This window comes from Gracilinanus agilis, chromosome 3 (genome assembly GCF_016433145.1).
Source record: "Gracilinanus agilis isolate LMUSP501 chromosome 3, AgileGrace, whole genome shotgun sequence".
NCBI classification, from domain to species: Eukaryota; Metazoa; Chordata; class Mammalia; order Didelphimorphia; family Didelphidae; genus Gracilinanus; species Gracilinanus agilis.
Window position 1 is genome coordinate 65,515,588 of NC_058132.1, and position 13,958 is coordinate 65,529,545.

General features: G+C 48.3%; 1 protein-coding gene across 1 annotated transcript; it reads right to left on the bottom strand.

The window, feature by feature from the left end:
- Positions 1 to 968: 968 nt before the first annotated feature.
- On the bottom strand, positions 969 to 13,498 carry FCN3 (ficolin 3). Its single transcript, XM_044668741.1, is given in 8 exon segments — positions 969 to 1,416; positions 2,317 to 2,443; positions 6,963 to 7,112; positions 8,697 to 8,824; positions 9,800 to 9,835; positions 11,453 to 11,497; positions 11,623 to 11,727; positions 13,411 to 13,498. Coding segments are annotated over 8 exon segments (921 nt in total). The 3' UTR covers positions 969 to 1,174.
- Positions 13,499 to 13,958: the final 460 nt, after the last annotated feature.

The window sequence follows — 13,958 nt, forward strand, 5'->3', positions numbered from 1 at the left end:
ATTCCTGATCTTATTGGGAAGGCTTCTAACTTATCCCCATTGCATATGATGCTCATTGATGGTTTTAGATATATACCATTTATTAATTTTAGGAAAGGTCCTTCCATTCCTATACTTTCTAGTGTTTTCAGTAGGAATGGGTGTTGTATTTTGTCAAAGGCTTTTTCAGCATCTATTTCAGCATCTATTTCAGCATCTATTTTTTTTTCTTTTTATTTTAAACCCTTAACTTCTGTGTATTGGCTCCTAGTTAGAAGAGTGGTAAGGGTAGGCAATGGGGGTCAAGTGACCTGCCCAGGGTCACACAGCTGTGAAACGTCTGAGGCCAGATTTGAACCTAGAACCTCCCATTTCTAGGCCTGACTCTCAATCCACTGAGCTACCCAGCTGCCCCTTTCAGCATCTATTGAGATGATCATGTGGTTTTTGTTGGTTTAAACTAAATTGTTAATTGTTAAAAACTGCTAAAAGTTTTCTTCCCTGGCTTAAAGGGATAATATTAATTTACAAGTCTACTATATTCTCATTAAAAACTTAAAATTATTAAAAACTGCTCTCTTATTTTGTCAAAATCCCTATTTTAACCCTTACCCTAGGAAATATCTGAGGCCAGATTTGAACCTAGATCCTCCAGGCCTACTTCTCTATCTCCTGAGCCATCTAGCTGCTCCAAAAACATAAAATGTTAGAGAAGTGTGGCTCCTTTCTCCCACTGCCGAATCCTTCTCAGAACTGCCATTTTGAGGAAGGATTCAGGCCAACCAGTCTTAATTCTCTGGTTTTTATCGTCCTGAGAGTGGGAACCTCTTTCCGCACCCGCTACTTCTGTCCTGCTTTTCTATTTTTCTCGTATATATTGGCTTCTTCCATTAGAACATAAGCCCCAAGAGGTGCCAGTTTTTTTCCTTGTATGTACCCCCCCACCCCACCCCACACCACCCCCATGCTTGGCACATAGTAAGTGATTAATGAATGCTTATTGACTTCACCTCGAGCTGAGACTGTTAGGACATAAAATATTAGAGATGTTAGCACCTCAGGAATACAGAACAAAATGAGGAGGGATTTTAGGATCTGAAGTGTCAGAGTTAGAAGGACCTCAGAGATAATAAGACCTGCAGAGGAGAAATGACTTGCCAAAGGTCACATAGGATGCTGCAGGAGTTGCCCTTGTCTATCGGAGCATCATTGAGGTTCGCCGATAGGGATGGCCCACTCCCCTCCCGGTGGCCCAGTCAATACCATACTTGTGTGCCTTTGCCTCAGTGCTTGCATAGAGCCCATTGAGGTTGGATTTATAGCAGGCTGAGTACCACCAGGCTGCTTTTACAATGACTGCACAACTCCCAGTCCTGGTGTCATTATCGACGTCATAGGTGGAGAAGGCCCTTCCACTATGGTAAGTCAGGGAATCTCCTGGAGTGAACAAACAAGAAAGAGTGCCTGCTGTCAGTCCATCTCCCTTACTTCCCATTCATTCTCTGTTCCTAAGTCATCCACCTTCCAATGAAATACAGCTTTATAAAGAGAAGCAATGGGGTATAATGGGCTGGAAGTCTGAAGACCTCAGTTCTAATCCTGGTTCTGACACTAATTTGCTATATGATCTCAAATGAATTATTTCCCCAATCTGGGGAAAAAAAAAAGTAGGGTTTGGAGTAGATAACTGTAGGATTTGGAAACTGTAGAGAGACCTCAGATGTTATTTAATCCAATTCCATTTTATGGATGAGAAAATTGAGGCCTACTGAGATTAAATGACACAATAGGTACCAAAGTCAGGACTCAAACTGAGGTCCTCTGATTCCACATCAGATCATATTGCCTGTCATCAAAGGTTTCTTCTAGCTCTAGAAAGCAGAATCGATATTATAAGGAATTTTAGAAATTGCTATCCCTTTCCAAGTCTTCTCAGCTCTTTGCCTCTCCAGTTCTCTGTCCCTATCCATCAAATCTGAATGAGATCACTCTGTTGCAAATATGAATAACATGGAAGTAGGTTTTGAACAATGATACATGAATAACCCAGTGGAATTGTTTGTCAGTTCTGGGAGGGGGTTGGGAAGAGGGTGGGAAATCATGAATCCCATAACCATGGAAAAATATTCTAAATAAAAGAAAAACTGAACGAAAGGGTTCTGCCAAGGGTGACGTTGGCAGGGTCCAGCCCCATGGCTCTGAGGAAGGGGACACCTCTCCCACCGTGCTCACTTCCCTCTTTTTTAGTCTCTTCCCCAGTAGCCTTCTTTTCTCTGAACAGCCTTTCCTGGTTCTTCCTTCCAGAGGCCCCAGTTCCTGCTTTCCCTGCCAACCTACCGGCGTTACCCTCCAGGAACTTATCAAGAACCAGTTGATATTTGTCAGCCTCACTCAGGATCCTGAAGCCCTGGTAGTGGGCGAAGGTTTGGGTACCATTGAAGTCTTCCAGCTCCACTCGAAGTTCCTTGGGGCCTTCAGTGTAGGGAGAAGACAGAGATATATAAGGAGGAAATCTTTCATCCCCATCAAAAATAGTTGGGGTTGGGCAGCTGGGTAGCTCAGTGGATTGAGAGCCAGGCCTAGAGACGGGAGGTCCTAGGTTCAAATCCAGCCTCAGACACTTCCCAGCTGTGTGACCCTGGGCAAGTCACTTGACCCCCATTGCCCACCCTTACCAATCTTCCACCTATAAGTCAATACACAGAAGTTAAGGGTTTAAAATAAAAAAAATAAAAAAAAGTAATTATTAAAAAAAATAGTTGGGGTTATGTGAGAGTGGTGGGTGTGGACACAACTGAAGAGGATGGAAGGGCGAGCCCTCGGATACTAGCGCTTTTGGTCTAGTCCCTCTTTTCTCTGAGCCAGTCAGGGCTCTAGGGGAAATAGATGGTCACCCTTTTCCCAGCCCATTCCCACCATAGCAAGGCTGCTAGTACCATAGTAATCCCCTCTCTCTGGACTATCATCCTCCCCTCTAGTCTTCCTTTTTCCAGCCTCTTCTCTCAATCAACCATCTTTCAGTCTCCTGCCCAGTCACTTCCTGAAGTAGGGCAGCTAAGTGGCTGAGGAGATAAGAGAGCCAGGACTAGAGATGGGAGGTCCTTTGTTTCAAATGTGGCCTCATAGACTTCCTAGCTGTGTGATCCTCAGCAAGTCACTTAACCCTTGTTACCTGACCCTCATCACTCTTCTGCCTTGAAACTGATATTTAGTATTGATTCTAAGACAAAAGAAGGTAAGGGTTAAAAGAAAATAGTCCATCAGTGACCCCCCCCAAGTAGAGTATAAATTTCTAATCCAAGGCTTTTCACAACTTTGATCTAATCTGCTTTGCCTCATACTCTTCCCCTTCAGACCATAATGCAAGTGGGCTTGTCCTCTATACACTGAACCTCAAAGAATCACAAAATCTTGGGGTTGGAAGGAATTTCAGAGGACATCTAGGCCAACCTGTATATTACCCCACCACAACATTCCCAACAAATGACCATCTAACATCATTTTATTTTATTTTATTTTATTTTATTTTATTTTATGAAACCCTCACCTTCCGTCTTGGAATTAATACTGTGTATTGGTTCCTAGGCAGAAGAGTGGTAAGGGCTAGACAATGGGGGTCAAGTGACTTGCCCAGGGTCACACAGCTGGGAAGTATCTGAGGCCAGATTTGAACCTAGGACCTCCCGTCTCTAGGCCTGGCTCTCAATCCACTGAGCTACCCAGCTGTCCTCATCTAACCTCCTTTTAAAGGACCCCCTCCCCTCGCCCAATCCCAAGAGATGTAAACTTATTATTTCCAAAGACAACTCATTCTACTTAAGGTCCTCTCATTATTAGCAAGATCTCCCCTGACACCAAGTCTAGAGTCGTCCCTTGGCAACTTCAGAGTCCTGACAAACAGAACCAGTCAAAATCCTCTTCCTCTTGATAGCCCTTCAAAGAGTGGGTCTTACCCAGACTAAACATCCTCAGTTCCTTCAACTAATTCTTTTTTTTTTTTTTTAAACCCTTACCTTCCATCTTAGAATCAATATAAGGCAGAAGGGTGGAAAGGTCTAGGTAACTGAGGCCAAGTGACTAAGAAATATCTGAGATCAGATTTGAACCCAGGACCTCCTGTCTCTAGACCTGCTTCTCAATCCACTGAACCTCCTAGCTGCCCCCCTTCAACTAATTTTTGAATGTCACGAACTCAAGGATTTTTCCATCCTGGTTTCCCACCTCTGGACACTCTTCAGATTATTTATGCCTTTCTCAGATTATTATATGACACCTAGTTCAGCTCCTGGTTTGAATGGCAGAATATTCTTTATATGGTCACCTCCTTTTTCCTGGAAGCTAAACCCATCGAACTGGAGTCTGTGCTTTATTTTGTTTTGTTCTGCGTTTTTTTTAATCCCTCACCTTCCTTCTTAGAATCAATACCTGTATTGCTTCTAAGGAAGAAGAGTGGTAAGGGCTAGGCAATAAGGGGTAACACAGTTAGGGTATGTGAAGATGGGAATAACTCTCCCCTCTCCCACTTTTAGATTTAATCTACCAGAAGTGTATTCACCCCACTTATCCTTAAGTACGAGGAGGTCTGTGATCCATGCGTCCTTTAGCGGGTGATGAATCAGAAACAACTGACTGCCCCGTGGGCAGTCCTAAGCAAAGCTAAAGCTACAATTGGTCCACATAAAGTGGAAGGAATGCACAGGAAGTAACACAAAGAAGCATCTTTAAAAGCAGCGGCAACTTCCTGGGAAGTCAGTTTTTCAGAGTTTGGAGTTGGAGTTGGAGGCTGGTGAAAGATCTGCTTCGTGGACCTGAGACTATGAAATTTGGTGAGACTGTTCTTGAATCTCTCCCTTTGAACTACCTCTGGGTGAGTGAAAAAGGCTGATTCCTTTTCCTGGCATTTCTGGAGGTACTAGCTTCCGGAGAGGCCCCTCATCTTGGAGGAAGCCTCATGGCTAGAACTCTTGTTTCATTTACCTCTGGGCTCCCCCTTTGATGGGGCCTCTGAAGCCCTGCCTGGTTCAGACTGGGCAGAGTAATTATCTACTCTGTCTCATTTCCTTACTTTCACTCTTTCTCCTTTATAAATAAACTACCATAAAAATGCATCCTGACTTGAGTAATAGATTTTCGGCCACCACATTTTTATACATTTAGTCCAACCTTTAACTTTTTAACCCTTACAGGAGTGTCTGAGGCCACATTTGAACCCAGGACCTCCCAACACTAAGCCTGACTCTATCCACAGCAGCCCTCCAAGTCTAGGTTTTCATTAGCTTTCTCATTTGCCACTTTGTGCTGTTAACTCGATTTGATCTTTCAGTCCTATGAAACTCCCAGATCTCATCTATAAAACTCTTTGGTCTAAATATCCTTCACCCACCTGGTACTGATGAAGTGATTTTTTTTCTTTTTGCACCCAAGGGTACATTTTTTGTTTATTCCAGTTGAATTTCATCTTATTCGATTCAGCCCAATGATCAAGTTTGGCGAGATCCTTTTGGGTCCTGATTCTGCCTCCCAGCTGTGGTGTTCACAGCAAATTTGATGTGCCTTTATCCAAGATAGCTTTGCATTTCTGACCTCTTGTCTGCCAGCATTTGGTCTTTCCTGTTGCCGAAATAGTTTTCCAGGGTCACTCCTTGTCTTTACTTCCTGCTCATTTTCTCCACTCCTAGGAAGGAGGGAGTGCTGTCCGGAGCTCTTTCTGTGGTCTGTTCTGGTGCCTGGTCTCTGCTGGGCTTCCTCTTGTGACCTGGAGTGAGCACTCTGAGGGAGTAGCCCGGCTGGCTCCTGCTTGGTCACACTAAGTTCTACCCTCTCTTGGCCTAGTTGGCTGGGCCTTTGGGCTTCCTTCCTCCTACTGTGGCCTACTTTGTAACATGTTGGTCTGCTTTTTCTGCCCCAGCACATAACTTCCTTCTCACCTCCTACCCCAATGATATGGGTCCTCCTTGCTGTCCCTCCACGCCATCTTGGACTGAGGCACTGTGGTACCCTCTCTTCTGTGGGAGCCTCTGCTCCAATTCATTTGGAGGTGTTTCTGGTTTTCAATGGACATTTGGAGGTGGGTTTGGGGAGCTCAGAGAATTATCATCTTAGCTCTTCTAGCCAAGACGTTGATAAAAGTTTGGACCAGTCCAGGTCCAAGCTCAGATCCTTGGAGTTCTCCATTGGAGACATCCTGAGGAGTCGTGAATGCCTCTTTGTTCTGCTTTCTGCCGTCTCTGTGCCCAAGTGTCTGGAATGAGTTCCCTTTGCCATTAGTGAGAAATAATGAAACCTGGGCTGGATTTGGAGTCAGAAGCCTTGGGTCCAAATTCTCATTCTACTTTTTATTATTCAGTCATTTCCGTCCTGTCTGACTCCTTGTGACCCCATTTGGAGTTTTCTTGGCAAAGATATTGGAATGGTTTGACATTTCCTTCTCTAGCTCATTTTACAGATGAGGAAACTGAGGCAGAGTCAAGGGAATTGCCCAGGATCATTCATCTGGTAAGTGGATGAATCTGAGGCTAGATTTAACTTGGCCTAGGATAGTTATGCCATACAGTGGCTTGGGTCAGCACAGGAATACTAGGTATGTTGAAGATGCCCCTTCCCCATGTCAGGGTCCTGAGACAAAGCCCTGTTCACCCTGTGCTAGTTATAGCTCTGCTAAGGTCCTTACTAGATCTACATTTAGGGTAAATTATGACCCTTCCTTCCTCTTATCTCATCTGCCCTGGCATCAGAGCTGCTTCTTATCACCTCTTCTTCCCCCACCCATTGGACTCTGAGTAAACTTTGGAGAGCAAAAACTGCATCTTATTTGTCTTTGGTTCTCCAGGACCCAGCACAGTGTCCTGTACAGAGGAGAGTTTAAGAAGTACTTTCTGAATTGAGATCTGAGAAAGGAGAAGCAAGTGACAGAGAAATGACTCTTGGGTGGACCCAAGCACAGAAGGAAGTAGGACTAGGGTGCCTCCTTATACCCTCTCTGCCCACCAGCCTCAGAAGTTACCTTCACGGGTAAGCTGATAGAGGTTCTCATTTCCAAGCCAGAATTCAGACTCCTGGCTCCCAAAGCCAGCCTTGTAGCTTGCCCAGGATTCATAGAAATTCACAGAGCCATCCTGACGTCTCTGGAACACCTGATGAGGGGCCGAAAGGGTGAAGATTCAGTCAGAAGACAAGAGTTGCTCCCTACCTGATTTCCTGGGGGACCCAATCCTTCTCTTTGTCTCTCTCTTTCTCTGTCTCTCTGTCTCTGTCTCTGTCTCTGTCTCTGTCTCTGTCTCCCTCTCTCTGTCTCTGACTCTGTCTCTGTCTTTTCCTCTCTCTGTCTCTATCTCCCTCCTCTCTGTCTGTTTCTGTCTCTGTCTCTCTGTCTCCCTCCTCTCTCTCTGTCTCTCTCTCTATCTCTGTCTTTCTCCCTCCTCTCTCTGTCTCTCCCTCCTCTCTTTATCTCTATCTCTCTGTCTCTCTCTCTCTCCCTCCTCTCTCTGTCTCTGTTTCTGTTTCTGTATCTCTGTCTCTGTCTCTCTCTCATCCTTGCCTTTTTAGTATTAAATCTGAGAGAAGACAGGCAATGGCTGGGCATTTGAGGTTAAGTGACTTGACCAGGCTAGGAAGAATCTGAGGCTAGATTTGGACCCAGGTCCTCCTGACTCCAGGCCACTGTCCTACCTGGCTGCCACTCAGCCCTTATTTCTTCAGAAAGGAAGTGGGAGTGGGGAGGGAAGGGCAGGCTCCGAGGCTGGAGAGTCTATTGAATTGAGGGAGTATTTGACATGAATCCCACCCACCCTATGGAAGAACTTTAGTCAAGAACATCAGTAAATGTCATAAAAAAGATCCCAATAGATCGGGGATCTCAAAGTATAATTGGGGGTAATGGAAGTATGAGAAAGACCAGAGAGAGTAGCCCCTTGTGCTTGGGGGGGACGACTGTAGCTTCCCACCCTTGCCTCATCCAAGTGGACCACTTCAGCTCTAAGCTGCTTGGGCACAACTTCATACCCAGAAGGTTGCATGGATAGGGATGGTTCCTGTTGTTCCTCCATCCCCAGAGCCTAACACATGTTGTTATTGTACAGTTCTTTTCAGCTATGTCCAACTCTGTGACCCCATTTGGGATTTTCTTGCCAAAGACACTAGGGTGGTTTGCCATTTCCTTCTCCAGCTCATTTTACAGATGAGGAAACTGAGGCAAACAGGGTGAAGTGACTTGCCCAGGGTCATACAGCTAGTAAATGGCTGAGGTTGGATTTGAACTCAGGTCTTCCTGACTCTGGGACTGGCACTGTATCTACTCTGCCACCTAGATGCCCTGAGCCTGGCACATAATATGCACTTAATTGATGTTTGTAGATTGACTTTCTGGTTCTCTTTCATCCCTTCTCCCTAATGAAAGCCTTCCCTCTATTCAGAGACCTGCTTAGCTCCAGCTCCTTCAGGAAACCCTCACCCAGCACCCATTACCCCAGGTATTTCTTTCCCTAAAACTCCCATTGTTTAGGGGTATTCTTGGTCTATTTCTTATGAGCCCGTGTCTTGTGTCCCCAACTAGACTGTTAGCTTCCGCCAAGAGAAGGACTTGGGTCTTAGATCTCCGTCCTCACCCAGGGCCAGCCAGGATACAGCTGATGCTCATCCCCGTTCTGTGGGGCTCTGCCTCCCTCTAGGGGCCAAGTCAGAGAGATGCAGGCTCAGGGCTCCCCCCAAGTCCCACTCACCAGCCAGCCCCCATCCGCAGAGGTCATCTCACAGAAGACAGACAGGAGCTTGCCATTGGCCAGGCACAGCTGGTACCAGCCACTCAGGGAGGCTCCTCGGCTCTGAAGTTCCCTGCAGTCCTTGGGTCCTGGATGGGTCACGGCTGTGCTGACCCTCTCCTGGCAGTGCCCTCCCCTTCGAAGAAGCCCTTCATCCCGCCCCACCCAGCAGTATTCCCCAGGGCTCCCAGCAGCAACTTCCCAGCCAGCCCCCACTAACCCTCTCCCCCAATCCTCCTCCCAGATCTCCTAATCCAGCATTCCCAGCAGTCTTTCCTTCAGGATCCCAGCTACCTCCCCTTCCTAACAGCCACCTGGCTCCCCACTTCCAGGCCCAGCAGGGGTCTCAGATTTCCACCTCACAACAGAGATCTTGCAACCCAGCCCAGGGGCTGACTCTCCCTCCCTCCCTCCCTCCCTCCCTCCTTCTCTCCATCTTTCCATTTCTCTCCCTCCTCTCTATTTCTCTCCCTCCTCTCTATCTCTCCCCCTCCTTCTCTCCATCTCTCCGTCTCTCTCTCTGTCTCTACTTCTCTCTGTCTCTCTGTCTCTCTCTCCCCACTTACTTCCTCCTTAGAATCAATATTAAGTATTGATTCCAAGGCAGAAGAACAGTAAGGGCTAGGCAAAGGGGGATTAAGTGACTCGCCCAGGGTCACACAGCTAGAAAGTATCTGAGGCCAGATTTGAACCCAGGAACTCCCACCTCTAGACCTGGCTCTCAATCTACTGAGCCCCAGCTGACCTCCACCCCAAGACTCCTAAAAGACTCCCCTCTTGGTCTCCCCCCAACCATTGGCATTAGAACCGAGGTTGTCTTCAAGAAACTGAAGATACTGAATGTCCGAATCTCTAAACTGTGCCTCAATTTCCTACTTCAAAGGACCCCTGTGGAGGGTTTTGGACCTCAGAGAAGGAGAGATTTCAGAACGGGTGGAATTTTTAGAAGTTATGGAGAAAAGACCTCCAGCCTAGGCTTGGAATGGTTGCCCCCTCCCCCCCAAGTTGTGGACCTCAAGGGCACTCAAGAATCAACTTTTCTTTTCTTCCAGGGATCTTCTCACCTGCCTGGCACAGTTTTGACACGTCCACAGGATCTCCTGGCAGCAGAGAAACAAGTTATAAGCTACCTCAATGGTCATGCAATTGGCTATTGTCCACGGTAACTGTCAGGATGGAGGTGGGGGGCTGCTCGTGAGGATGGGGCGGCCTGAGCCGTGGAGGAGGACTACCAGGGATACCAGGAAAGCTGAGAGGTTAAGCTGAGAAGAGCGAGTGGAGTAGGGCACAGAACCTGTTCAGACCTTGTCCCTCTCCCTAAAAATCCCCCACTCTGGGAAGTTTAACTTCTGTTGGTGCCTCGAGCAGGGGAGAAAGCCCTAGCCTTGGGGTCAAGGAGAACTGGGTTCAAATCCTACTTCTTTTTTTTAACCCTTACTGTCTATCTTAGTATCAATTCTAAGACAGAAGAATGGCAAGGGCTAGATCAGTGATGGCGAACCTTTTAGAAATTGAGTGCCCAAGCGGCACCCTCACGCGGCATGTGGGCTCCCCCTTGACCCCAGACAGGGGAGGGAGGAAGTGCTCTCATTGGGCTGCTGGGTAGAGAGGCGGGGGAAAGTGCAAAACATTCTCAGGCATGGATGGTGGAGGGGGGAAGGGAGCAGCCCTCTCTGGCATGCGTGCCATTGGTTCACCCACACCAGGCTAGATAATCCGGATTAAGTGGCTTGATTAGGGTCACACAATGAGGAAGTATCTGAGACTAGATTTGAACTCCTGACTCTAGATCTGGTGCTCTGTCCACCATGCTACCTAACTGTCCCCAAGTCCTACTTCTGATGCTTATGAGAGTCTCTGATGCTGAATTTCCTCATCCGCCAATTCAGAATAGATAGAGATGAAAAGGAAAGAATGTCAGCATCAGCTTTGGCTTCAGGGAAGAGGCAGGGTCTGGGGTCTGCTCCTGCCGCAGGTGGCACATCTCTCAACTTCTCTGAAATTCAGTTTCTTCCCATGTAAAATGAGGTTAATACCTGGAGTGACACATTCCTTGGGCTGTTTTTTTTGTTTTGTTTTGTTTTAAACCCTTAACTTCTGTGTATTGGCTTAGAGATGGAAGAGTGGTAAGGGTGGGCAATGGGGGTCAAGTGACTTGCCCAGGGTCACACAGCTGGGAAGTGTCTGAGGCTGGATTTGAACCCAGGACCTCCCATCTCTAGGCCTGACTCTCAATCCACTGAGCTACCCAGCTGCCCCCCCTTGGGCTGTTTTAAGGACCAGATGAGAGAGTGACTGTGTCATAAACTTAGCCAACCTCAACCCTGGGGAGTTAGGTAGTCCAGTGGATAGAGCACCCGGCCTGGTGTCAGGAAGACCCGGGTTCCAATCTGGCCTCAGATGCCTCCTAGCTGGGTGACCTTGGGCAAGTCACTGAAGCTCCAGGTCTAGCCCTTGCCTTCCTGTCTTAGAGTTGTTCCTAAGAAAGTAGGAGTTAAACCAACTTTAACACTGGCTCTACAACATCGGCTGGCATTCTGAGAAATGGGTCTTCTAGACTGGAAAAAGCTTTGGCTGGGATGGTATTTGGGGAGCAGGAGGAGGACCCCTGAGCTCCACAGCCTCGGACAGCCTCTCCGCTTCTGACAGCCACTGAGTCAGAGTGGGGAGTGCCCGGGGGGGAACAGGGGGCAGAGAGAGCTGACTGATGTACTCACCAGGCTCCCCCTTGGGTCCGGCTTTCCCTGGTGGCCCCGGCAGTCCTGAAATAAGTTCATGGCGACCTTGTGAGCCCGGCGTCTCTTAGACCACCCGAGGCTCTCCTCCGCCTGTCTCAGGACAGAGGGAGATCTCCCAGCCCCCCAGCCCTTACACGTTCTCTGCTCACCTCTAGAGCCTGGTGCCCCCTTTTCTCCAGGGCTCCCAGTGGCCCCCTGGAGGCCTGGGCAGCCCTGCAGAACAATTATTTTGCTGCTCTCCATCACTTTGGGTTCTGTAAAAGGAAAGACAAATGGTATCAAGGGAAAGGAGGGCAGATTTTATTTTATTTTGTTTTGTTTTGTTTTTAATCTTTACCTTCTGTTTTATTTTATTTTAAATTGATTTATGTAATTAGTTAATTTAGAAATTTTTTCCATGGTTTTCATGTTCTTTCCCACCCCTTCTCCCTCTCCCCTCCCATAGCCAATGGCTACCTTCTGTTTCAAAATCATGACTTAAGTATTGGTTCCAAGGCAGAAGAGCAGAAAGGGCTGGGCCATGGGGGTCAAGTGACTTGCCCAGGGTCACCCAGCTAGGAAGGGTCTGAGGCCAGATTCGAGCCCAGCATCTCTTGTCTCTAGGCCTGGTTCTCTGTCCACTGAGCAATCTAGCTGCCCCCTGTTTTCTGTTTTTTGTTTTCTTAAACCTTACCTTCTGTCTTAGAATTGATATGAAATATTGATTCCAAGGTAGAGGAGTGGTAAGGGCTGGGCCATAGAGGTGAAGTGACTTGTCCAGGGTCACCTAGCTGGAAAGTGCCTATTTGAATAACTCCAAGCCCAGGACCCTATCCTCTGAACTCCCTGGCTGCCCTATAATGCATAGAGCATTTATTTTATTTTATTTTATTTTTTAAATTTCAGAGAGTGTGAACCCAGAGTCAGGAAGACTTGAATTCAAATCTAGACTCTGACCCAACTCTCTATGTAACTGTGGGTTTCCCCTCCCTCTGCCTCTGTTTTTTCATCTGTAAAATGGGGATAAAAACAGAACTTAGCTCCCAAGGTGGTTGTGAGGATCCGATGAGATCCTATTTGTAAGGTACTCTGTAACGGCTAGCTTTCTTAGTCGGACCCATTCTTCCTGCCATCTCCACAACCTCATGCTCTCCTCCTCCTGTCCAGTCACACAGAACCAACTCCCCAGGTCCGGCCCTTGTCCCCTCTGGCCCAGGGAGCCTCAGACGGTGTCCTTGCCCCTCCAGCCTCTCCTCTCTTCATTCAAATGGCCAAAGCATTCTTTGTGGGGCAAGTCTAGGCTTGAAAAACCTTCTATAGCTCCCCAGTGCCCTGAAATGACTTTGTATTGATCTCCCTGTGGGCCTCAGTTTACTCATCTGTCAAAGGAGCCGGAGAAGGAAATGGCTAACCACACCAGGATCCTCCCTGAGAAAACCCCCAAAGAGGTCCCAAAGAATCGGGCACCACCGCAGCCAGGAACAAATGTGTCTGGATTTCCCAGCTTGAGCATGGAGGCTCCTCGGCCTCCTTAGAGCCAGAGATCCCTCGGCCTCTTCCTGTCCGGCTCCTTTGGCCTCCCTCCATCCACCAAGGATCAGGCTCTTGTGGGAAAGGGTCTTGGGCTGAGCCAGCATGTGGGGCTTCTCGACCCCGCTCTAGAGTCTATCAGATGTAGGGCCTTGAGCAAGTCACTTCCCTTCTTTGGACCTCCATTTGTTTCTCTCGGAAGTGGTTACAGGAGGGAGGCATTGGATCCAATAACTGCTGAGGCTCTTGAGATTCTCTGGAGAAGCCCCCCCAGATCCTCTGCTGACAGCCCCCCCCCCCAAGGCTCCTTCCTCCCTGTGGAGATCTTCCCTCTTCCTTCTCTCCCCCTCTCCCTGCGCTGCGTCTGTCTAGCCCTCACGTTTCACCAGCCGCAGTCTGACGGGAGGCAGGCGGGCGCAGAGGCCTACCTGGGCAGGTGGGGGGCTCCTGGGCCGGAATGAAGGCGAGGCCAGCGAGCAGAAGCAAGAACAGGATTCCTGTCCGTGGGAGCTGCATCTTCCTCGCACGCAGGTCCTAAGGCCGGGGTAGAGTCCCTCACTTATATGCCATTGTGCAGACAGGGATGAAAACAGGAATTTCCCCTCATTGTTCCTGCAGAGCGTCCCATCCTTGTCTTGGAGCCAACAACAGGGCCGGGGGTCAGGGGGGCAAGCCCTGCCCTGCCCGGGGACAATCTGTGCCTTCTCTGCGGCCTCAACCCCAACGCAGGCTGCAGAGCCAGCTCTGCCCTCGCTTCCCACTTCCAGGGAGGGAGGAGGAGGGAAAGGACGTCCGCTCGGGCCTACCCTGGCTCTGCAGGCCGCCTGCTGCTCTCCTGAACCCAGCCGGCCTCCGTCTGTGCTTTTTTTTTTTTTAAACATTTATTAATATTCATTTTTAACATGGTTACCTGATTCATGCTCCTCCTTTCCCCTTCACCCCCCCCCCCGCACTCCCCCCCCCATGGCCGATACAC